Raw genomic sequence first — 24,509 nt, forward strand, 5'->3', positions numbered from 1 at the left:
ATGTCTCATGGGAAATAAGAGGTCTGCTTGGAGAGATCTGAACAGTATTTCTTAGCAGGTTTAGTAATGAAGACTTCCTATCGTGAGTGACGATCATTTCCAAAGTCAATATTAAGAAGCAGCTTCTGCCAAGATGACCACACTAGCATAATATGAACTACAATAAAAAAAAAATCTTGCCCTTTATTCTCATTTACACAAAGTTGAATAGAGTGAAAAACAAGAGACAGATATTCTACACTCTTATCAAAACAAAAAAAATCCAATATGCAGCAAATTAAATATTAAATGGTATTTCCTTTATAGGAAATATGGCTCTACTGACACTTAGTAAATACTATTACCTTTGCTTCTTTTGCCATCTTTGTTATATTCAGGAACATCTGAGCAATTTCCCGGTCAAAGACCCTCACTCTATCCCAATCCAAAGTGAGAGAACTTTCTTTTTCAGGGCTCACCTATTGGGCCGAAAAAAAGACTGGAATTATTCCTGCAGTTAACGGAAATATTTTTCTTATTTTTAGCATAGGGAACAGTAAAGGCTAAAATGGGCAGAAATTCAAAGTTTACCATTTTGATTTAGTAAAATCAATTGTTTGACACATGATCTAGCTACAGTTTAATGCAACTCCCATGTACAAAAATAAATATGAAGCAATCGATATCAGCGAGCACAAAACAGGCACCAACAACTTCCTAGTGTGAGACACAGGAGACGCATCGGAAAAGAGATGACAGTAGACACCAGATTTCATCTTTTTTTCTTTTAAAAATCTGAAAATGGCAACTTTTTACCATATATCCCTTATTTGTTAAAAAAAATCCTTGTGATCACAAGCAGTAAAACCGTGCTGGTTTGCTCTCAGAGCCTGGACAGCAGCAAGGCTATAAAACTGCTGCAAGCTGCCAAAGTATTCAGAGGACTCAATTGCCAATTAACACAATGAGCATTTTATTTGCTTTAAAATTCCAATACTCTGCAACGCCAATGTTTGTTGGCAGCCTAATTAATTCCTGGATCCAAATTAACAACACAGTCAGTCCAGGGACCCCAGGGAACAAAAGAAAACCATTTTAAGTAGTCTTTTTGGCCGAGTCTAAGCTCAGATGGTTAGCACTGAAGAATTCTTATAAGCAGCAGACAATAACCACTTTAACAGAAAACTGACATCCTGGAATCTGTTCTTGAGAGAGTGGTGACACACATGTGAACTGAATGAGAACAGATGAGCAAACTGTAGGCATTGTGAATTCTTGTCAGCAGCTACAAATTTATGAATGAACACAATGAAAATATAAATGCCTTTCTTTGGTAAAAATATACATTCCTCATATACAAACAAGTGTTGTAAAACTTACTTTAGCTTGCAACACCCAGTAAGTCTCAGGCTTAAATGACTGGATTTTGTCATGCCTTTCAACACAGAATCCAAGTGTTGGGGTCTGACACGGCCCAAAGGAGATGAGGGAGCTGTCTAAATTCCCGTATTTCCCCTGAAAATATTTAGTCTGAAACCTAAGAGAGGGCAAAAAAAAACCCCAACCCAGGAACAAATACATTAATATTCTCATTCCCATGAAAAGCAAAAGCTTTCATTAACTTATACACACAAATACAAGTAATCTATTAAATCATTCATGCATTAGGAAAAAAGTGCTCTGAGAAAGATAATCTCTTACAGGTAATTAAGTCATAATTATCTTGCCTCACAGAATTATGTTTATTCCGAAAGAAATGTGGGAGAACATCATAAAACAAGATCACACCATAGCTGCTGATAGGACTTCATCTAGCTCAAAGTCATAACGCAATTTCTATTTCTTGTTATTTGTCTGTGCATAAAATTGCTCAGTTTGGTGCTGAACAGAACTAGTCACCAGAGTCCCGAGACTTATTTCATGCACGGAGCAGTACTCCTGAGCCTTTCACAAAGCTATCTGTAATCTGTGCTGTCACCTTGTAAATGCACAGCCAATTCTGAGATCCAGCTCCTGGCGGGCATCCACGGAAAGAGCTTCATTGCGATTGGGTTCTCCCAAGTGATTCATGGCATTGCAGATGTCTGTGTCAGTAATAGAACTGAATTTAGCTCTATAGATCGTCCTTTCAGTGCTACGAGGTTTGTTCATTACAGGAAGAACAGCATCGAGAACCTAATGAAGATCAGAAGCATATTTTAAGAGTATTTGGAAGGTAAGGGCTTAAGTCAGTTCTTCTTTCTAAAGTAAAAACCCCACCCTCCAGAAAATATTTGCCGATACGTTTCTTAATTCAGTAAGATGTCACGCCAATACACCAACTGATAAGCAAGAGCAGTGTTGCCTATCCACCCAGAAGTACATCAAGAATTAGCAAAACTGAAGAGCTTATTTATTAAACAGCAAGTGTGGGAAGTGAAGCACTATTCTTAGTTAAGTGCAAAGAAATTCACCAGTGCAGCTGCAGCACCTTTTGGTGAATACGTATCAGTTTCTGTCTGGGGTTATTCTATGTATTGCTAGGGCCCAGTTAGGATAGTGGTATTTAAAGAACTTTTAAAAATTACTTGACAAAGTGGGCCTCTTTAAACAAAACCCAAAAAATACTCTTCACGTAGACTTCTGGGAATAGGATGTTAAAAAAAAAAAAAACAAAACCCAAAACCTTTGCAGACCAAAGTTTTAGTTCTGTGTCTTCTATGTGCTGAGTCCACACTCCTGCGGTAAGCCTACGCTTAAAAGCGGCCTCTATGCTCAGAAGTGTCCAATTGCTTAATGACCAAAAGATAACAGAGATCAAGTTTTGTAAGGACAGCAAAATACTACTCCAGCTGTGAAATACAGACCAATTCTCAAAGCACTGGAATGTTCGAACATTTAAGAGACATTATTGTTCATCTCAGATGAGCAACAGCTATGAAACTGATTTATACTCTTTAACTGACATTGTAAGAGTTCAAAAGCACATGAGTTTTTCCACCACGGCCCTCCATGCCTTTAAGGCTTCATTCAACTCAGCATGAATCTTACTGCATATCCATAAAACAATATGCTGATAGTATTGTATGCCACAGACAAATATACTGTAGTATTATAAATCTTAAAAATTGAAGTCTTACTTCAAAACAGATATTTTCTCCTTCCTTATCACAATCCAACCACAGGACAATACAATCACAGCCTCTTCCTTCCACCTGTGAGAAAATTAGCACAGTTGTTCAGCAATTCAAGAGACAACCTACCTCCTCACTACCTGCATACTTTTTGTTTCTATTTTAAAGTACTAGAGACAATTTATTTGGTGTGAAAACGATTGGAAGAATCTAGCAGAATCGACAAGTCTGCAGGTACTTAAACAGCGGCTGAAGAGAGAAGCAAGCTGTGCTTCATGGGACCAGAAGTCCGCCTACAAGATGCTTTTCTGCAGGACCTGAAAAAAAGTCAGCAAAGCTCTATAGCAGCGAAAGTCTCCTGAAACTGCTGCAGTCTGTGCAGCCTCGGGCACAGTCCCTTCCCCTTTCTGTGCCTTAATCTCCACATCCTTAAAAAACAAACAAACAGAAAAAGAAACCATCACAAAACAAGAAACACTTTCCATAAAGATACCCTGAAGTCTAAATTTATCTGACAGGAATCTGTTTTACATCACACATACTTGCCTTTCAGAAAGTATTATTTTGTAAAAACAACCAAACTGCCACTTTCCTCTCAGAGGGGCGCACGTGAAGAATGAGTAATAACCAACCTAGCCCTATTTTAAAGAAGGCATTTACAAGCTATGCCTCGCACTTGCTGCTAGAAGCAAAACACGCATACAGCGGTCTAATTTTGAGAAGCGTGTCAAAAAAACCTCACAAGGCAATGGCAAAAGTGGATTCAACAAGGCAAAGGTTTCAGACAGTGCAAGAACCAGTAAAATTCATAAAATAGATCTAACCTTGACAAAAACTTGCTTCCTGCAGGGAAGAAAATCCTCATTAAATAAGGTAGTAATTTCTCTTCAACCCTAGGAGAACTGTAGCGTATCGCAGAGCGCGCTGCTGAACACTGCCCGCTTTTGGGAAGCGGGTGAATAGACCTATGAAATCAAACATTGCGCACCTGCTGCGTCAGTACCGGCTCACTCAGCCGCCTGCCCGCCGTAGTGGAAGGAAGCTATGGAACAGCTGTTACAAAGACATGGAATGCTCCGGCATCACCCTCCACCAGAAAACTATCTGTGGGGAAGGCAGACTCGATTTCTTATGCTAGAGTGAAGATAACCGACCCACGCTAAAGGCTGGGAGAGGGTTATACTTCTGGTTCTTAAATAAAAGCTAGCTAACCTGTAAGAATTTGGTTTTTTTTTTAAAAAGCAGGTCTAATTCATAGCAAAACGCCACACTGCTCTTTCAGATTTATTAATAGCTTTTATTGTTTCCCAGAACTGCAGAATAATTTCATTTATTTTTCTTGACAGGATAAAAATAGGTCTCTCATTGCTTCCTCCAATAGAGAAAGAACAAGAACAGTAAATCCTTGAGCTAATATGCTCCAAATGAAATAAAGAAAAAGAATACCAAGGAAAAAAAAAGATATATCTCAAATAAATCTCATAAGAAAGAATACCTGTAAAAACTTCACCATGGTCAGTTTGGGATTAGCTTCTTTCTTTTCTGTGGGAGCTTTGCTAAAAAGTTCTGCTGGATCCACTTTGTCCCAGCTGTTATATTTTCCTGAAAAGCAGAAGTACATTAAGTAAAGCCCTAAATGTACATTAAAAAAGACCCCAACCAAAAACCAACAGACAAAAAACATTACTTTGGAAAACACCAGGCTTTCAAGATTTGCCTCGGAAAGCTTTCTGCCCTAGCACATCTTGCTTTACTATATCTCAAGGGTTCCCTTAGCATTATGTGAATCGCAGCTACCATTTTGAAACATATGAAGGAAAAATAAATACTACACACCTTTCGAAGTTTTAACATGAGCTGTTAAAACACCTTCTGTTTGTACAACTGATCGACCAGGTGGAGGGGAGGGAGCTGTTTTCCTGTGTTTCACAGTGCACACGTAGCAGGCACGCTGCAGTCTGCTGTACTGCTCGTTACTGACGGCCAGCTACGTCTCAGCCCCGCTACGCCAGCGAGCACCCTGTGCCACCTGCTCGTATCCAGCCCTTTGTTCGTTTCCATTTTTCTGAAGTAGCTGTTAGCAATATCGCTTCGCAATTACATGAACTGTACCTCTTCAAAGCACTGCGTAAATAACTCAAAATTTAGTCCTCATAAAACTCGTGAGGTCATTATCATCGGAGGAAATACAGCAGTCACAGGACTAGTCCCACGCTTCAAAGCAAGCTAGCGACAGGATTCCTTGTGCATTATCTGTACCACGCCTCTGTTTTGCAGCAACATGCTACAGTGCTTTAGAGGATATCCCTTTGGGCTCTGCATTCCTCCACCACCTTTCATCCGAAGTACCAGAACACTTTCACAGACTACGAGATTGAGCCTCATCTCCCCTCATTTTCCAGGGACATAATTCAGGCACAGAAAACACAAGTGGCGTGCCTGAAGTCATGCAAGAAGCCGGCCAGAGACCTAGAAACAAAAATCAAGAACTGCTGACCCCAAGTGACCTTTTCATCCTCCTTTCCTCCCTAGTTTCAACATTATTGCTGAGTTATTTCCACAATGAGTACTTCCCTCTTAAAAGCCCCTGGTGGTTTTACAAGCCGTATCAGTTAAAATGCTTTATGAACAAGTACCTATGAAATCCAAAGTCATGACATGACCGCAGACAGATGTCATCTTGAAATGGGCACTCTGTCCTACGAATGATCCAGTGTACTCATGCACAGAGCAGGCACCGTTCAGCCCCTTCCGAGATGACATGTTGCCTGTGAAAATAAGTTCATAAATATCAACAAGATTAAAAAAACCCCTATTGAAGTAACAAGTTACTTAGTGTGAAGCGACATCTCCCTTTTTCCTAGATCTTACAGCTAGGGTCTTCTTGATCACAAAATTCTACTTGTTGATCCAATTTTTATTTCTGTTAATTATCACTTTAGACTTTTTTTAAAGCATCTTTCATTTTCTGAAACTATCCATTATCTCCTCCACCCCTTCCCTCCCACCAGGATATCCTTATGAAAACACAGCCAGTTTTCTAGACCAGTAGTACAGTTATAAACAAGCCATTTTGTTTTCCAAGTGATTTACTATAGCTTAAAAAATTTCAAAACAGCCACTTGATACCCAGCCGGCACCTCCTAGAAACCATACGCACCAACACACGCTCCAGCTACATAAAGCCTCAAAACCAGATTCCTTGGGTCTTTAATCGAAACGCATCAGCACACGAACAGAACGTGAAGCGCAACCAGTTACTTCCTGACCTCTCCTAAGTCACCACTCCCCGGCGGCGGCTGCCCCAAGGCGAACAAGTCTGGGTGCTTCCGAACCCCACCCTGCCTGCAGCAACCCCTGGCAGCACCCCGCGGAGACACGCACCCCCCCTCACACACACACCCCGCGGAGACACGCACCCCCCCTCACACACACACCCCGCGGAGACACGCACCCCCCCTCACGCACACACCCCGCGGAGACACGCACCCCCCCTCACACACACTCCCGGGAAGACGCACCCCCCCCCCTCACACGCACTCCCGGGAAGACGCATCCCCCCCCCTCACACGCACTCCCGGGGAGACGCATCCCCCCCCCTCACACGCACTCCCGGGGAGACGCACCCCCCCACAGACACACCCCCGGGGAGACCCACCCTCACCCCCAGGCTCTGACGCTGGCGGAGCCACGAGCAGGGCTGAACCCGCGCCTTCTTTCCTACCTCTCGAGAGGATCTTGGCGATGGACTGCGCCAGAGAAGGCTTCTCCGCCACCATCAGAACGGTCTTCATCTTCAGCGGCCGACTCGCGGGGTGCCGCAGGCCCCAGCGGCACGGCCTGGCTCCCCGGCGGCCGCGGCGCGCAGCCCGCGAGCGAGGCGGCCCTCGGCCTGCGGAGGGAGCACGGGGCGGCCGTACCGCGAAGGCGCCTCCGGCCTCTCGCCGTTACTCCAGCGCAAAATAACCTCGCACCCAGGAAAGGGCTGCCGCCCGCCCGCCCTCCGCCGCCGCGCCCGGCCTTCGTGAGAGCCCGCGGGGAGAGAGGGGCGGCGCGGCCCGGCGCCGCACGGCCGGGGAACCGCTTACGGCCCGAGGCTTGCGGGGCAGCCGGGGCCTACCGGCAAAGAGAGGCCGAGGGGAGCCGCGCCGCCCGCCCCGCTCCGCGCCTCAGCCGCCGGCCATGGCCTGCGCTTGCGCTGCCGGGTCACGGAGCCGGAAGGCGCGGGCGGCACCGCCCGGCGAGGCGGAACGGGCGGGCGCGACACACACGCGCCCCGCCCCGCCCCCGGCCTCGGCCCCGCCCCTCCGCGGGGAGCGCCCCGTCCGGCGGCCGCCTGGTCGAGCGCCCCCTGGCGGCGCGGGGGAGCGGCGGGGCTGCGGGCGGGGCGCGCGCCTCCCGGGCATCGCCGTGGCTCCGAGGGCTTTAGCAAAGGCGAGGCTCACGGTGGGAGCTGGCGGCGGGGGGTGCAACGGGCGGCCAGGGCAGCGGAGAGACGCTCGGCGGCTGCGGCCGCCCCCCCGCCGGCCGCCCAGGAGCGAGGTGCGTGCAAAGCAGATGTGGTCAAACTTCGCTGAGGAAGCCGATGCGCACAAACTGGAACTGCTCTGTGCCAGCAGCACACCTCTGCGCAGCCCCTAATTCAGTTCCTAGGTTCCGTAGGCTGAGAGCACTATAAATCGTCTGTTCCCCAACCAGCACCTCCCTCGATGCACAGAGGTTTGTCCTAGGAGGGTGAGAAGCACCTGACTGCCTCGCACCCAGGTGAGATAATGGAAATAATACCGATTTTGGAACGACTCTCGAAAAAAATACACTTTTTGCACATTAAATGTTAGTTGAGTGTTGATTTCTCACTTAGGCAGACAGGGAAAGAGTAAGAAGGGAGAGGAAAGGGGGAAGGGAAGGCCCAGGCAGAAGCACACCCTCCCCTCACCCGCATTTCCCCAGGGAAGAGGCGAGGGCCGCCCCAGCCAGGTCCTGCGCCGGGGCCACGGAAGGGCCCCGTGCCCCAGCTGCTGCTCCCGGGGGCGCAGCGCTGCTGAGGTGGTTCGGCCAGCACGTCGGGGCTGTTTCCAACCTCTCAGGCAGCCTTCAGCTCTTCCGCACGCCCTGAAATATTTCTGTCAAGGAGGGCGCTGAAGAGGGAAGCCCCGCATCCATGAGTTCTATAAGCCTGTCGGAGGGGCTCGGAGCTCTGGTTTTACCCGTGGTATGTGTCGATCATTGCCGATGTTCGTGGCGCTTGTCTTCCAGGAGCTGCTCAGTACCATACAAACCCAAAGAGAAGAAACTGGTGAGCAGCTGGGATCAGGATGTATATCAACCTTGTGCTGTCTGGAGTAAAAGGGAACTGATTCATCATCAATTAAATTAGTAGGCAATTAATAAATATTAGAGTTACCAGTGAAAGAAAAATCAAAACAAACCCAGGGCTTTTAATTCTTTGGCAATACTGAAGTTAGAACTTGTTAAAACAAATGCATTCTGCTGTTTCAACGCTTGGTTCCCTTTGACATCTGGGGAACATCTGGAACAATCAGGATGCAAGTTAAAACCAAGTCTTCAGATATGTCAGATGCATATTTTTCAATTTCCTCTAGTAAAAGCTCTCTACAAAATCCAACCTTTCTTTTCTTTTTGAATGTGCAACGTCACATGCAAATTCAGACTTGTACTCACCTGTGGAAGCGCAGCCAGGTCTCTCCAACACGCAGCTGGGGGACTCGGGGACTTTGAGTCCTGTGTACCGCCGTGTCGGGACAGACGTGCCTGTGGCTGCTCCATTGGGCCACATGAAGATTTTCACAGCCTGAAGGAATCCCCGCTTCGGGACAGTCCATGTGCACCAGCCCTCCTTGGCCTAATCCTCAGAGCGTGTTGGGACATCAGGTCACGACAGCAGCTTCGAAGCGCTCACAACCAGGAGAGGGCAGGTTTGGAAAGCCCTTTGCAGTTGGGAAAGCCTCGCCCCATTTCCAGTCCTCTGGCGTGGAGCTGTATCGGTCCCACTCCTGCCGAAGGACCAGATCACCCAGCCGGGCTGGGGACAGGGGCTCCGCAGCCCTGCAACGCAGGCCTGGCACGGCTCTTCGCTGGGGTGGGTGCCCGCAGCATGTGCCGGCTGCCCTCCGAACAGCCGCTGCCGTGGGGGTCTCCGGGGCAGGAGGCAGGAGTTCGCTATAGCACTCACTTTACGCTGTTTCCATCACTTCCTCCGGTGCAGCACTGGGCTGCGGCTCAGGACATTGTAAGTTCACTTTACTCCAAGTTGTGTCGTGTTTTGCTCGGGAATCGGCTCCTGCCCGCTGCAACAGCCCAGGAGAGCCAAGGTCCCCCTGCGACTTCCCCTCATAGAGCTTTTCTCCTGTGTGTTACTCCTGTTTTAGGGTCAGCAGCCCTTTCTGTAGAAGCACTTCTCACCTCTGAAAATCATCTTGCCTGACCGTGCCACCCCTGCGGCGAGCAACCCGGGTCTGGGAGGCTCTTCATTCCCACTGGGAGAAACTCCGGAGAAAAGAGGCCATGTTTGCCAAGGCACCGGTTGCCCACAGCGCACAGGCTTCGTCCAGGACCACCGACACCTCCGTCCTTTACTTTTCCCAGCTTTGGCTGGTGCTTCTTCACTTTTCTTCTGAAGAGCTGAAGGCCATGAACACAGCTTTCTAGCTGTAAGAATGGGGCAGAATAAAAACCAAACAAACAGAACCAAAGCAAGTAGCCTCTCCTCTGGTTTTCTCAGAGAAAACTGAGTTTTGTTTCTACGTTTAAATCATTAGCTACATTTTGTTTTACACTAATTTGGTAAGCCTGTCGGCTTAAGAAAGCTACAGCTCTGGGTAAGCACGCTGCACACTGAGGACACTTCAACCTCATGGGTCCTGCTGCCTGGGGAGTCCCAAGTTTTTCAACACCGTTTATCCACCAGGACATTTCAGTGGATTTTTAGTTAAGTAGCCAAAACTCTCACCCTGCCTGAGATGCCCGTGTCTCACTTCTCCGCCAGAAGCACTTACGCAGAGGTTAGAGCCCTGCACCTCCTTGTAGTGCCAGCAACAGATAGTAACTCACGCCTCGGTGCCTCCTCTCACCTCCAGGACTCGAGTGGCAACTTCCCCCTTCAGGGATGCTTTACTGATCTGTACCTGTAGAGCCCATTTTAAAAGCAACATAGAAAAAGCTACAGAAATATAAACTATTGTAGGGAGCATGATCATTCCTGCTTCATTTCCCTGGGCTCATTCTTGACCTTAGAGTAACTTTTTCCTGTTTGTTTCCAAACACACTTGAAAAGATTGCCATGAAATTAATAAGTATTGACAGAAGGGTCAGGCAGGCAGAAACACATCTGGAAGGATGCCACAGACATTAGAAATTATGAAAATGCAGGTCAAATTATTAAAATAGTTTTCCTTTTTTTCTTTTTTAGAAACAAAATAAGAACTAAGAGGCCACAAAAATGTGCCTACAAATCTGGGCTCCAGATACTGCAGTGCTGGGAAGCAGGAGACAGTCTCTACCACATACAGAACAACAACTGTGCTTGAAGCGTTTTGTGCTGGAGTGAAAGTTGTGCTTGTGCCCCTTATAAGAAATGTTAAAATAAAAATCTTTGAATAATAGAAGGGAGAGAAGAGGGTGAATACTGGTGAAATGGGATGAGTTGCTGGGACATACACGCACACACGACACATGACATATCATTGGATCTCGACTCTTGTTTTCCCCTTAAGTAGTAGCCTTTTGTTCAAAGGAAAATGCAAAAGTTCGCAGAAAACCGAAGCTCTGTGCTAGAAAACATCCAGGCTTCAGTCCCACACATACCCAACGTGCATCTGCCAATTAGCACAGTACTGCTGAGCAGCAAATCTCACCTACTAAAATGAAGGGGGGGGAGTATCAGAATGAAGAGGCTGTGAAGTTAAAGCGCACATTTACCATATGCAGCACTTCTCACTGTAAGGCCACCTGAAATTGAAGAAGAGATGCGGAAAGGATCTGCATGAATGGGAGTGGATCCACAGGGGTGGAACAAGAGAAACCAAACACGTGCGTTTTGTTCAGGTTTGGTCTTGCACCAGCCGCTGTATCATCCAGCGCAGTTTTGGCATCGACAATAACCTGTGATCCAGGTAGGATAACGCAGTCCCTCTCCAAAAGCAGTCTGCAATAACTAAAAAAAAGTAAAAGGGCAGAAAGAAACCCAAAGGCAACGTGGTGGTGACCGTTTGGAACCCATGGCCCCATGTGCGTGTAACTGTGCTGCAGACCCATGGGTACGGCTGGGGGAGGCACAGACTTCAGCTGCTTTCATGGGGTTACTTGCAAATTAGCAGAAACCTAATTGTGGCCACATCAGGTCCTCACCTCCAAGCAAGTAGCTGAGATCCGGGTAGCGCAGCCCATGTGGGAGCCTATCTGAGCCGAAAAATCTGCACCAGTTGCAATCTCACCGCCTTAGTGTAGGCATGCCCTGAGATTACCCACCATCAGCAGACTCAGCACGCTTCACGTCTCAGGAGAGTTTATCCTCCCCAGCTCCCAGGGCAAGTGAAGCTTCCTTCACATCGCCCATCAGGGAAGCCTCTGGTGCAGGGACAGTGATGTGCAAGCTTCCTAAGAGCTAAGCAAGCTCCCCAGCTCCTGCACAGAGTTTCCCAGCCGTGGTTGAGCTTCACCTGAGAAAACTGGCTTTGTTCTGCCCTGCACTGTGGAGCTTCTCGTTTCCCACTGTGAGGACCAGCTACGGCTGGCCACCCTCCCTCACGCTGGCCTAGGCAGGGCTGGCTCTGAGACCAGGCTGATAACTGCCCAGCTGAGCTGGATCACGGAGAGCTGCTCGTGCCTGCTCCGTGTCCCCCCGCCCGCACCCGCAGGGTGCTCCCGGTATAATACTGCACCACAGAGACACTCAGGTTGACCATCAGAAACCCAGCACTGGTCTGGCAGAACAGACACACATGGGCTCTGGCTGTGCCGAGTCTGTACTGGGTGTTGGCTGTATTTGCAGTTTTGAAGTTCTTGTTCAAATGATACAAATCTAGATAACAAGACAGCACGCCATAAACAGCGCCTTCGCCAAAAATACCACCTGGATGTGAGAAAATATGTAATTTATCATTCGTAGCCATACGGGAGGGTTCAGACAGCCTTGTAAAGTTTACTGTGTACCTAATTATTGATGTATTTGCTTTCTAAATGTCTGAGTTGTATAAATTAAAGGTGAGGTAAATTTTTGGCTGTCACTTTGCAGAAATCTCAGCTGGTTTTTGAACCAGAGTTTTTACTGGGTTTGGAACTTGGAATTTCTGCTTTGAATTGGGTTGAATCCTCAGTGCTGAAAGAACTCTGCCAGCTGAACCCATGTGGAGCCAAGCCAAAAGCTCATCATTGCCTGAATTTCACTTCTCCCTCCACTCAGGATGGGGCAGAATTCAGGACTTTGTAAACTTAATATTTTTATATGCTCTATCCTTCTTGTTGCAGCCCCATTTTATGGCGTTTTTCTCACATCTGAAGTTAAAATGATCCAGACAATTGTAGCTACACCGCTCTTTCTTTGGGAAGGGCCACCATCTCCCCTCAAGTCTAGGGCCTTGCTGAGGCTGAAGCAGCCATGAAAAAAACTGCAGAAACAGCTTTGGAGAAAAAAAAAACCAAAACCAAAACCTAAGGCACCTTGTTACCAGAAACCTCTCAGAACGCAGTTCACAATTACAGTGTTTTTAAAATTATACCTACATGAGAGGCTCATTCCTTCTCCTGGCTGTTTCTGCCACATAGCCCGATCCCAACACTTGGCGAGTTGTGGGGCTGCTGTCTCACTGGCTGCGGCCCTGGCCTTTGAGCTGTGTGTCAATTCTGTGTTATGCATTTCGAGCTAACACCCACGCTTGTGCTGAAGTCCAATTTGCCTTGCACCTCTGCTGTTTGGAGGTTGCTTTGGGTCTGGCCCCACGCCATAGCTCCCTCACCACCAGCTCCATACACATGCAGACTCCGGGGGAAAGAGCCCCTCTCAACCGACCCAACTGCTTATTACAAAACCTTTTACCCCTTTCCTACAGGAGACCAGCTCTTTACAATTAGAAGTAAAACCAAAACCAATTGGGTAGAAATGTGGTAGAGAGGAAGGAGCCTGACATTTAGTGTTAGCTACTGACCCTCCTGCTTCGCAGCCCTGAGCGGCACCTTGTATTCTACATTGGTACAAACTGGCTTCAGAATCCTACCAAATGCAGCCTACAGAGCTCAGCATCCTCCTCCTGAAGTGTTAGCTGTGATATGCGCTGAGAAAGAGTCCCTGAATTTTCGATCCTCTGTAAAGCTCATGGTAGCATCTGCTCAGCCTCCCCACCCGCCCTGGGCTCGCTGCACGCTTTTGCCTGGTCCCAAGGCAGCCCCATCATTCCTGTGCCTTTTCTCCCCACTTCACAACACTTCTGAACAACTGCAGCACAGTAAAACATCCAAACGGGGAGATGTCTGTGGCGTAAACTGTTGAGGGTTTAATAGAATTGCTGCGTAGCGGCTCTCACTTGCCGCAGCCTTGGCACCCTTGTGAACCACAACCTATCAAGACTATTTTACTACAACAATGAAAACCTCTTTACCTGGGTTGTCTTTTGCAGCTGTGGCTACCTAACTCCACCTGGATAGCAAAGGCTGTACAGCCTCCATTCAGACTACCTTCAGTGCATTTGTTAGCCCATAAATAACATCAATCAGCAGTTGGTTTTGAGGTAGGAAAGTAACTTGACAGATTCTTTCAAAGGAGAATTAGGCTCCTAATTATCTGTGACCTTGCGTGTTTCAGAATCATTACAGCCATTACAGGACATCACTTGTCTTTACTTTGACTGTTCCTGCTTCCTTCGCGTTCGCCGACATTTTCCCTATTGATTTTCAAAGAAACTGATGGGGTCACGCTGTGGCCCTCAGCAGACATGAATCCTCAGTACCTCGAGCAGCTTATAATCAGAGCGTGGAATGAAAAGCCATATATTGCAGGACCGGTTAAACTCTGAGCCCTGCACTGCTGCCTGGGAGATTGAGGCAGAAGCAATGTCATTGCATGGGGGCAGGCTTGCCAGTTAGGGCCACTGCCTGAAAAATGGGCTGCCGCCCCAGGGAGCTGCTGGGATAATTCAGCCTTCCTGGGACCCTCCTGGCTGCGCTGCAGTTAAACCAATGCCCTGGAAAAGCGACAGTCAGGCACGCAGCCCGTATTTTTACAGATTTCCCAATTGCTTGCTACAGGCACTTGGCAGGAGTACAGCTGTAGCTCTTGCAACAAAACCCGAACAAAGCGGAGAGCTTTGCACGGTGACAGGGTGGTGCGACCGGTCCTGTCTGAGAGCTTGAAACTGCAGTCGTGTTCGCAATTTGATAGCTCTGGAGGTATTTTAATGCACAGCCTGCTGCCATCATTTTATCACCTGAAGTTGAGGGGAGAGAGGCTGGATGAGCCAGTGGCAACGCGGTATTTTATGCATATATTAACTATGAGCTCAAGCTGAAATCAAAGAACAACCAGCTGTCGAGAACATTTCTATGGGAGGTGCCTGAGGTCATTTTTCCATAGTTTTCAGAATAACTCAACTTCTCTGCAGAATTGTCTGGAAAACATTTTGTCCAAGACACTTACTCCCTTTCCATTTCTGAGCCTCCGCGGGTGGAGTGATGGAAGGGGTTAACTGGGCAAGAGAAGCCTGAATTCTGGAGACATTTTCAGATACCTGGGGTACCTTCGGCTCCACGATGTTGACCTCTGACTCTCGAAGTTTATCAGCACATTCACTAATCAGGGGTGTTTAATGGAACAGCCACACGGATTCCTGGCATTCTTGAAACGTTATGACCCTGTCAGTTGTATGAAGACTAAAAGTCTCTTGCTTTTGAACTCACTAGAGTTTGCACTGTCTTAGAAGCCTTTGATAAATACTTGCTGGATTTCTTACCTAGCTGCTCTAATCTGCCCAAGGTCATCATTCCAGAAAAAAGGTTTTATTTTGTGAGCATTCATCACTTAAATGGTTCAAATCAATTTTTTTCTCAAATTGTGGAGTGGAAAAGCCCATTGTGTGCCATGTTTATGAAAGAGCAGGTAAAAGATTTATTTTCATGTTACACCTGAGGTTTTTTTTGTGTTCACTGCCAGTCTCTGAAGACCAGTAAAACCCAAATGTCAAATATGTGTTTCCACAAAAAGCCCCGAATGTTACTTAAATACATCTCACACAGGTACCCAAAGGTTTTATCAACAGAGTCCACATGGGCGTTCTTCCTTCACAGTTCACACTAAAGAGTTTAAGCACAAAGGTCTGGATTCAGTTGCAGTCAGAGATCCAAGCCTGGCTGCAACGATATGTGATCCAAACCTTGCTGAGAATTTAAATGGACCCAAATCCAAATGAGCTGAGTTCCCCATGAGTGAGGTGCCCAAGTCACTTTTAAAAATTAAACTATAATTTAGCAGTCACTTTAAACACTTTTCAAAATATACTTCAAGTCCAGGATATGATCATAGGACATCAATGTCCAAGTAAAAGAGCTTGTATTTTGAGCAAGAAATATTTTAGTTGAATTTCTTACGAATAAGTTCAACACAGAGCAAGCCTTGCTGGCACAGATAAGGCCAGATAACTCAGTGTAAGAAAGCCTTGTAATCAAGGTACTAGCAACGGCAAAGAAAAGAAGCTGGAAATATCAAGAGTTAACAGGTGACTTGATATGGACGGCTGTCTGCTAGAAGGCTTTTAAACGCAAACAGTTCACATAATTTATGAATGGTTTCATAGGCAGGCTCACATTTATCCCAAGAGACCATGCCTCAGCATAGCACACCTCTGAGGAGACTTTTCAGGTGACTCTTCCTTTATCAACCTCATTTTATTACTCCTAGTTCTAGTCTTCTGCTGTTTCTCATGATAACTCTCGATATTTTTAAACTCATCACCTACTGGCAGATTGTCATTAGATTACATTGTTCAGCTAAGCTACGCACCCTTATTTCACGACGGACAACAGCAAGAGCCTGACCCTTCACAGGGCAGGGGAACAGCACATAAAGAGAACAGAGGAGGTCAGATTCTGCACATGGTGGGAGCTGAGATGCTGCTGTTAAGCTAAGCATTGAGTAAAAGCATCTCGCTTTCAGGCTAGCATAACGCCCACCTGTTGCTCCACACGCACCATCCTCCACCTCTTGGCTTTTGCCTGGTGTGAGGAGCTGAGGAATGGGGACAGAGCGAAGATGATTTTTCCCCTGCCTTCAGCATCACCAGCAGCCATGCAGACACCCGCTCGCACACGGTGCAGCACAGCTACCTTGTGTTTCCTGCGGAGCCTCCTTACATGGGCTCAAAATCTAGGAGGAATTTTATAGCAATCCTTGGGATGTCTTGCTCTCCTCATTACTTCTTCTGACCGAGCAAATGGGGGCAGGTTGGGAGTGATCTTTGTATCTAGGTCAGATCTTAATCTTTTTTTCCTTTACTAGAGATTCACTCCCTCCTATTTCCTCTCGGCTCTTTTTCAGGTTTGCCTTTCAACTGCTGGTTGAGCACTTGTCTGTCATTCTCTCCTGCCCTCTTCAGCCCAGGGCAGAATCATTTGTACTGAACAGGATGGCACTTTTCTTTTTCACCTCATCTATCATATCCCCACATCTGACTGATGTCATACAATGAGATATTTAAAACCACAGAAACTGCAAAACAGATTCATCCCCCACCCCCGCGTACCTAATGGCAGAGCAGAAACCAGCTGGGAAGCCACTGATGTAAGACTCACTCCACCAGCGAGACTCACTTACCTGTCTCCAGCCTCATGTTCCTCTGGTCAGCGAGGCCACAGAGCAGGTACACCCACTCTGCAGCCCAGCAACTGCTTCACCCAGCATACGAGGCCATGGGGGGGACTGGGCACATCACCTCGCAGCGCCCTGGGCTCAGAGACCAAGGAACTCCACACGGCTCTGATGTTGGGCATGTCTCTGCTGCCTGGCCCCTCATCCTGCTCTGAGCTGTATTGCCATGAACGCAACACTTATGGTTGCCCTTCCAAGGCAACTTGGTCCTGTGTTGGCCCACAGCAGCGCTGGGACTTGCCCCACACCCTATAAGCAACGCCCTGGGCAAACCTCCTCCTTGGAGCCTTGATTGTCCCTTGGGTAAGTGGCAGCCCAATGCAAAAGCTATTGCTCATAAAACCTGGCACACACCACACAGTGCTTTGAGTAGAGCAAAATGTAATCAGTGATTTAACAAGTGTCAAAATAAAACTCGAAAAAATTACCACAATACAGGAAAATGCAGAGCAATGGCAGCCACAGGAGGGAAGCAGGAGAGTACCACAAAGGGCTTAAAAGGCTGCAGCAGCCGGGCAGAGACATGGCTCTTCCCAACCCCTCTCTCCTTGCAGAGGAAGGAAAACGTGCCTCCTCCACTCAGCCAGGGGCCCTGCCTGCAGCTAGCCACCCGTTCTGGACAACGACAAATACACTGATTTAGCCAACTAGCTAGAAGTAAAGCTTTTGAAAGAAGTATCAAATAAATCACGGAAGCTCCATGTGTAAGAGCAGGCAGCATGACATGAAACCTCGGCACAGGCCAGCTGTGACCTGTGTTAACCCATCTGGGCTCCGGCACTTGAGAAATGCCAGTGAGAAAAGCTTTAGGGGTGACTGCTAACTTGTACAAGAGCTGCTGCCACAGCTGTCCTCTTCCCCCATGCCCCTCTCAGGGAAGAAGGGGCTGGAAGGCAATCCCAACTGCTTTTCTTCCTCCATTGCACTTGGCTCTGATCCACAGTGCGCAGCAGAGCCAGGCTATGGGCGCGCATCCTCTTCCCGCTGAGGTGGCTCCTGGTTTGCCCTCATTTCTCATCTCCACAGCCTCCTCCTGCCTTTTAGAGATTATTGCTGTTTGAGAGCTGAGCATCTTGTGTGATGTTCAAGAGGGGATGAGTTATTTTAAAGCAGCAGAGCTTTCCCAAGCTGACCTGCCTCTTCAAATTCAGACTACGCCATGAAGGGAGCAATCGACTCCAGCAAAGGGAAGGACAGCAGGTAGTTCAGAACGGGGGAAGGCTGGAGGAGGAATCAGAAGGGGATTGAATCTGCGGACACAACAGCTAACAGAGCTCTAACAGCCAGGCTCAAGCTCTTTAATCAACAGCAATAGGTAGGTCGGACATTTTTACCAAACTTATTTGCTGTTGCAGTTGCTTTGGTGTGTGCGTGCAGGGATGCGCCAGCGCTGAGCAGCTGGCAGGCTCAACAGCTCAGACCTCAGCCTGCCATGCAAGGAACGCATGGCAGAGCAGGAAATCTGCAGGCAGCCAGGTCCTGGGGTCATCAACCCCCTGTCTCATCCCTCTCTCAGCTTGCCCTCGGAGTGAGTTCTGCTCTCTGGGTAGAGGCTGTACATTGCATGCCCAGTAATGCTAGGAAAGTACCAAGTTCTATTCCTTCGCATTTGTTCTTTCCTCCCCTGTTGTTCTTTTTAGGGAAAGGGCAAGAAAGCAGACTAGGAAGTGTTTGAAACCTGCCAGTTCCTTGGAGCTGAAACATTTTCCACTCACAGGATTGTTACTGGTTTAAGACTATAGGGCAAATCGCTCATTGATGGCGAAGCTGGTGAAATGTCAGTGTGTCCGTACCCCTGCTAAGGCTGCAGGATACTTTGGCTACTGGTGAAAGTTTAATCATCCAAGCTTAAGTGAATAATTTAGCTGAAGTGAACAGTTGGTTTCATGCTTCACTTCCTGAAACGCTCTGAGCCGCGAGGCTCCCCGTTTGCTGCCGTTCGCTGTGCACCGGACGTGGCTTGCTCTCCGTGTGCGCCACTGGTGTCTGCTGCTCTGATTCTTGGGGCACTGTTAAATCGGAGCAGCGAGAGACTTCAAGGTAGACAACAAGGTGCTAGCTGGGAGCCTCAGTCACTGCCCCAGCGGCTGGCGCTCATGGGAAGTGCCGCGACCTGTGGGCTCCCCGCAGAGAGGGGGCTCGGCAGAGGACGGCTGGTTGGGTCCAGCTGCGCGCCTGAAGGCAGAGGCTGCTTACCACAGCCGGCACCTGCAGAGTTCTCACTCCTTTGCTCCTTGGATGAGAAGTTATTTTTGGCTGTGTTTTGCTTTATTAAATATTAGCTCTAGGCTTTCCCCTATGTACTGTGTAATCCTGTTCTGTGTGGGTTTTATATATTGTTCTTTTGACATTATCACTATTGCATATTAATAAATTAAACTTTCAATTCATGTTACTCTCTTGGGCCAACGTATATTGCTAGGGGGTGAAAAGAAGGGATTAAACTGGCTTAAGGTGTTCTGCTCTTGTACCATGTTACAAGAGATCTGTAAGAAGGATCGGGGAGTTTTCTTGGCTCTGAACTGTTATATTAGTAGCAGAATTGTAGGGTCATAATTTTTTATTACACTCTTTTAATAAGCTATTGATGCAGACACATTTTACACCTATGGGGAAATATAATTATGCTGGAACTGTAACACTGGATGTTCTTAGCAGAATATCACAAAGTGTTAAGAGAAGAACAAGCCTTCACGTTATGTTGGATGAAGTTTTAGCAAGGCTGGGAGTGGGGGGTAAAGGTTCAAGGTAGAGAAAGAGGAGTAAAAACAACCTGAATGTCTCTAAGTTTGGGCTTTGAGTTACTAATTAGCATTGTAACTGAGGAACTGGTGGCATGGACTGAACCCCTCAGTAGGAGCAGGTGCATGATGTGATGCTGCACAGTCAAACTCCAGTAATAAGAATGCACTGGAGAAAAGCCCCCTGGTAGGGTACAGCTTATGATGGGGCCTCAAGACATATGTCACATCTGTCTTATCAAATGCAGTGTCAAGTTGTGGGAAGGTGGGGCAGAAAACGAACCAGTGTCAGACCCACACGCCCCGTCAGCCAGCTCCAAACAAGGGAAGAGCTAGAGCTGACTGAAAGAGTGTCTTTGAGATGGGGTTTGAAGGTGTAAAAGAGATCAGATACTCTATGAAACCACTAAGAAAAGGCAGAATGGCAGGGTTGAAAGCCACAGACTGAGAGAGGCAGAAAGCTCTGAGGTGGGCAGCTCCTGTGTGTTAACTCCCATGCACTAGAGGAGCCAGTGCACATCCAGCTGCTCTGCAGTCTCTGCGCAGCCTCCTCCGCTTCTTCATTTAAAAAAAATAAAAACAAAAAAAGAGAAAAATCCCCAAAACTAACACCCACCACTGAACAGAGGTGAAGCCACATACTGCCCCCAGTAACCCCATGCCCCATTAGGCTATAGCATGGTGTCTGCTAGAAAAGGAGTCCTGTTTTGAACATATTTGACAACTCTTGCAGCCACTCTTACTCCAGTTTGTTTCATGCTCAGGCAGCCAACACAACAAGCCCTGCTTCTGCACTGTCAAATACATGCTGCCCATGGCTTAGAGACACCAGCCCCAGAAGACCAGATGCTCTTGTAGCCTGATAATCATACAATAACTAAAATATATACAGTGCCATAAGTATACAAATATGATTGTTTTTACTACGACTATTGTTGTTGTCATTTTATATCCTGCAGCACTAGAGATGTGACAGGTTCTTTACAAACATTAAAGGAAGTTGGTTCCTCACTAAAAATCTCACCAACAGAGAGCTATTGCCTTAACTCTTCTTTTGTGTCGCTTAGCGCTTGCCATCACGACACCAGCTGAGATGCAGGCTAGTTCTACAGATAGCTTTGCATTTGCATCCCAAATCGTGACTCCTGGGTTATGATTCCTGCTTGAAGCCCTGTCAAATGTATCTTAACCTGTTAACAGTTTTGCTCCATTAGACTGACTCTGCTAAATGGCTATAAAAAGTAATAGTCCATTTGTGAGTTTACTGCTATTAGCTACAAGTGTTAATTCATGCGCAAAAAAACTATACAGCTATATACAGTCAACCAGTAATGAAGTAGAGGAGATTACATAGTGGGTGAGGAAATTATTCCCATTGTGGATTTGGTGCGTATTCATCTGTAAACAGTCACCCCTCCTGCCTCAAGAAAAAAAAAAAAACGATAACTTCTTGGTTTTAATCACACTCTGTCAGTTCTAATTGCTTCACAAACAACATCACAGGGTGGGTAATTGGGCCCTTCAGCTCCTCCATCATAACAGCGTTGACTATTGAGGAGAGGAAAACAAATCCTCACCCATTCCAAAAGCTAAAATATAGCAAGTGATGGGAAGGGAGCCTTCTAATTTCTGTGCAAGTCCTGACCTACCTGTGCAAGGTAATGGTTACATGTTAATGCTTATTTAACCAAGTAAGAATAACGATCTCCCCAACAAGCGACTTGCTGGGGGGTGCAGAGGCAAAACCATCCCATTTGGAAAAGTACAGACTCAAGCGCACCACCTGCTTTCAGGTTTCATGCCCATGCAAAGGAAGACCAGCTCATTGCCACCTTTCACTGCCCTGTTTGTCAGGACATAGAGAGGAAAATGAAGCCTGGCAGGTGCTGGGCAGTAAGTTTTCAGCAGAAGTGCCCATTGCCTCCCCAAGCACCAGCGCAGCAGCCAGGGCTCTCCTGGGTCGGCACCGCCTGCCAGGACTGGGCAGAGCCTAGACGAGGGCCAAAGTGCCTTTGCAGAAGATCTGCAGCAGCGTCAGGTCTTTCAGCGATACCCCAGGCAGGCGGACCTCACCAAGCACTACTTCTCTCAAGTAAGCCCCTAACTGAGCCCTAAATATTACAGGTAATTTTTTTTTTTTTTCTTTTTAAACATCAAGAACAAAATTCTGCAAAACTCAAGTCCATCAAGGATACCAATCAAATACAATGTTCCCTAGTCTTATAGAGCAACAAACTGTAGTTTTCTAAGACGGTTCCTTATCATAGGCCTTTTCAGGAGACCACAGAATGAGGAGAGCCTGACAGCTCAGCATCCCACTGCTGGAGCAATATAATTGCTCAAACGCATTGCGAAGTGCATCAGGGAAAAGCCCCAATCCAGCAAAGCACATGCTGCGTGTGCACGCAGCTGCCCTTGTAACAGATCAGCCATGCTTCCAGAGAAGCATTTTCTGGCGTTCTGGGTACCACTAAGAAATTTTGCCTGGCTTTAAATAGGAAAAATAAACATGGCTGTGAAGATAAGATGAATAAGAAAACAAAAGGACTTATCATAGTTAAAGCGAGACTCAAGTGAGACCACATGGAATGAGGCAACAGGGAAGCTGAGCAAAGAAAAATATTAGAAAAATTTGGGATGTGGAATACCAAGTACAAAAAACCTACCAGAATTTGTTATCCTGCATTTTTTTAAAAAAAAGTAGCAACGTTTCCAATTATTTTATTTTTAAAAAGTGGCAGCTCCCTGTACAATGGTCTCCAGGATAACAAAAAACCCCAGGTTGTGACTATGGGTATCAAGAAAACAAAAACAAAGCAGTATGAATGCAAGAACCTCATACTACATCACACAGAGCAGAGAAAGCCCGAGGGAGATTAACACTGCTTTGACAGTCCAATATCTAGAGGCAAGAGACACTAAATGCCATTTTAGCATATATCTGGAGAAATGTTTATAAGCCTGAGGGAAATTATTCACCATATGAGAATGGTGAAAACAGGACTAGTTTGGCAACACGGCGGTCTGCAGTGGCATGGAGACACCTATTTTGTGTGCACTAGAGCCTACTTTATGGCCATATGCACATAAACATTATGGTCCCTTCTCCCATGTCAAATCTGCCCTGACTGAAACTGTTCTGGGAATATTTAATTCAATGCTTTGTTCCTGAAAAACAACTTTTGCTTGGTCCAAACTTCTTGCCTGTTCTTATCTGAATGAATTTTAAGAGGGTAACTTTTAATGATATTTTCGTTGAGCTCCCCCTTGTTTGCATTACACCACTCAAAAGTGCGCTGCAGGAAGGTTCTTCACAATGCCATTATGTTATTAGTGATAGTGGGAGAAATTGTGATATTCAAGTATCAACAGAAATAGCTTCATTGCTTTTCAGAAGAGATGGGAAAGGAAAGAAAATGGGACAATCAGCTGATATGTCAAACATCCATATACAAATGATGATTCAGAGAGGGGTTATAATGGTACCAAGGCTAATGAGACACTACAGATAATATGAGAGACACAAAACTGAGTTCACTCTCCAATCTGAGTGTATTACAGAGCTAATCAAGAGGAAGGAAGAAAACAAATCATTGCTTGTAGAAGTGTGTGGGGGGGGAAGTAGCAGATGACTCAGTGCTCCTGGGTCATTCCAGTTTCAGCTACCCATCGACCTGCCTGGAGGAGTTTGAGGAGCACTTTTAAAAATGTTTTAAGAGTACACTATATTTTCTTGACTGAAAAGGCAAAACCAGGACAAGGAAGTGGGATATATTTCTAGATATGCCATTTAAAGCTAGGGAAGGAACAGAGCAGAAGAGGGACTCTTGACTGTAGCTGATGAGAGAAATAGCCACGCCTGCTGCAGGGATGCCTGGGTGCACATCAGCTAATACCGGCTCCCTTCGTCAAACATTTTTTTGTTTTTAAAATGAAAAGTGTTTTGCATGTACTAGTCTTTTAATAACAAAAGGTATTTGGTTTTAAACTTTAGGTTTACACCTCCCATCACCCTGCTTTCCCTGTATGGGTAGGAATATTTGATGCTTTTACACTTTAAAGCGCTTCCTGAGAGCTAGACCGATGAAAGCAGCAAGCACCCAGCAGTGAGCACATGAGAAACACCCATCCAGATTCACATCCCAATATTGGAAATAAAAATGAGCCAGACTCAGGGCACATCAAACTCGCTGTACCTCTGGGAACAGGACCCAGTACAGTGGAAATCTGACATCTCTTATTGCCTGCCTGGGTCCTGTGCTTTCCTGAAAACTTGCTCTTAAGTGCTGCAAGTTAGAAAGTCTTTTCATGCTTTGCTTTCCAAATCTCACAGAAGCAAAGAGACTATTTTGCAACTTCCATAACAAAGCATCTGATGCTGTCTGATTACATCAGGTACCAGCACGGGGAGCCTCTGGGTTTAGGTTCTTCAGAGAAAACTATTCAAAAGCTTCTGTAACTGGAACTCATCCATCCTCTATCAAGTTTAAGAGCAACTCACTAATATATACCCGTTACCAGCCTTTTGTAGACAATGCGCTAGATTAGCCTGTGTGTCTTGGCATAATACATTCCAAGCGATATGTGATGACGGCAAATCTGTTATCCATTAAAAAGGTGCTGAAGACCAGCTTGTCAGAGGACTTTTTTTCCCCAATTTTACTCCTCATTAGTTTTTGAAGCCTGGAAGTTACAGAACAAAGTTCATGTTAAAGGCTACCACTAATATTATCATGCTGCTTTAATGCTGAAGTAATCAAATATGTGAAAACTATATTCCCAATTCCTAGCACCACATTTTTATTC

General features: G+C 46.6%; 1 protein-coding gene and 1 long non-coding RNA gene across 3 annotated transcripts in view; one reads left to right on the forward strand and one right to left on the reverse strand.

The window, feature by feature from the left end:
• The window catches only part of TOP3B (DNA topoisomerase III beta), a 63,606-nt gene that overhangs the window by 9,689 nt on the left and 29,408 nt on the right, over positions 1-24,509 (reverse strand). The window contains exons 1-7 of one of the 2 annotated variants that reach the window (XM_075110205.1): positions 6,817-7,316; positions 5,729-5,860; positions 4,588-4,694; positions 3,099-3,173; positions 1,958-2,154; positions 1,360-1,516; positions 345-458 (exon numbers count right to left, since the gene is read on the reverse strand). In XM_075110205.1, coding sequence (XP_074966306.1) covers positions 345-458; positions 1,360-1,516; positions 1,958-2,154; positions 3,099-3,173; positions 4,588-4,694; positions 5,729-5,860; positions 6,817-6,886 — 852 coding nt within the window. In that variant the 5' untranslated portion in view covers positions 6,887-7,316. Of the gene's footprint in view, positions 1-344; positions 459-1,359; positions 1,517-1,957; positions 2,155-3,098; positions 3,174-4,587; positions 4,695-5,728; positions 5,861-6,816; positions 7,317-24,509 lie in introns of those variants that run through there. The other variant, XM_075110206.1, reaches the window with a different exon arrangement.
• LOC142064786 (uncharacterized) lies at positions 8,867-10,680 on the forward strand. Its single transcript, XR_012663206.1, has 3 exons — positions 8,867-9,192; positions 9,482-9,763; positions 10,522-10,680. It is a non-coding gene; the product is annotated as an uncharacterized LOC142064786 (long non-coding RNA).

The sequence above is a fragment of the Phalacrocorax aristotelis genome, chromosome 15 (assembly GCF_949628215.1).
Source record: "Phalacrocorax aristotelis chromosome 15, bGulAri2.1, whole genome shotgun sequence".
Classification (NCBI taxonomy): Eukaryota; Metazoa; Chordata; class Aves; order Suliformes; family Phalacrocoracidae; genus Phalacrocorax; species Phalacrocorax aristotelis.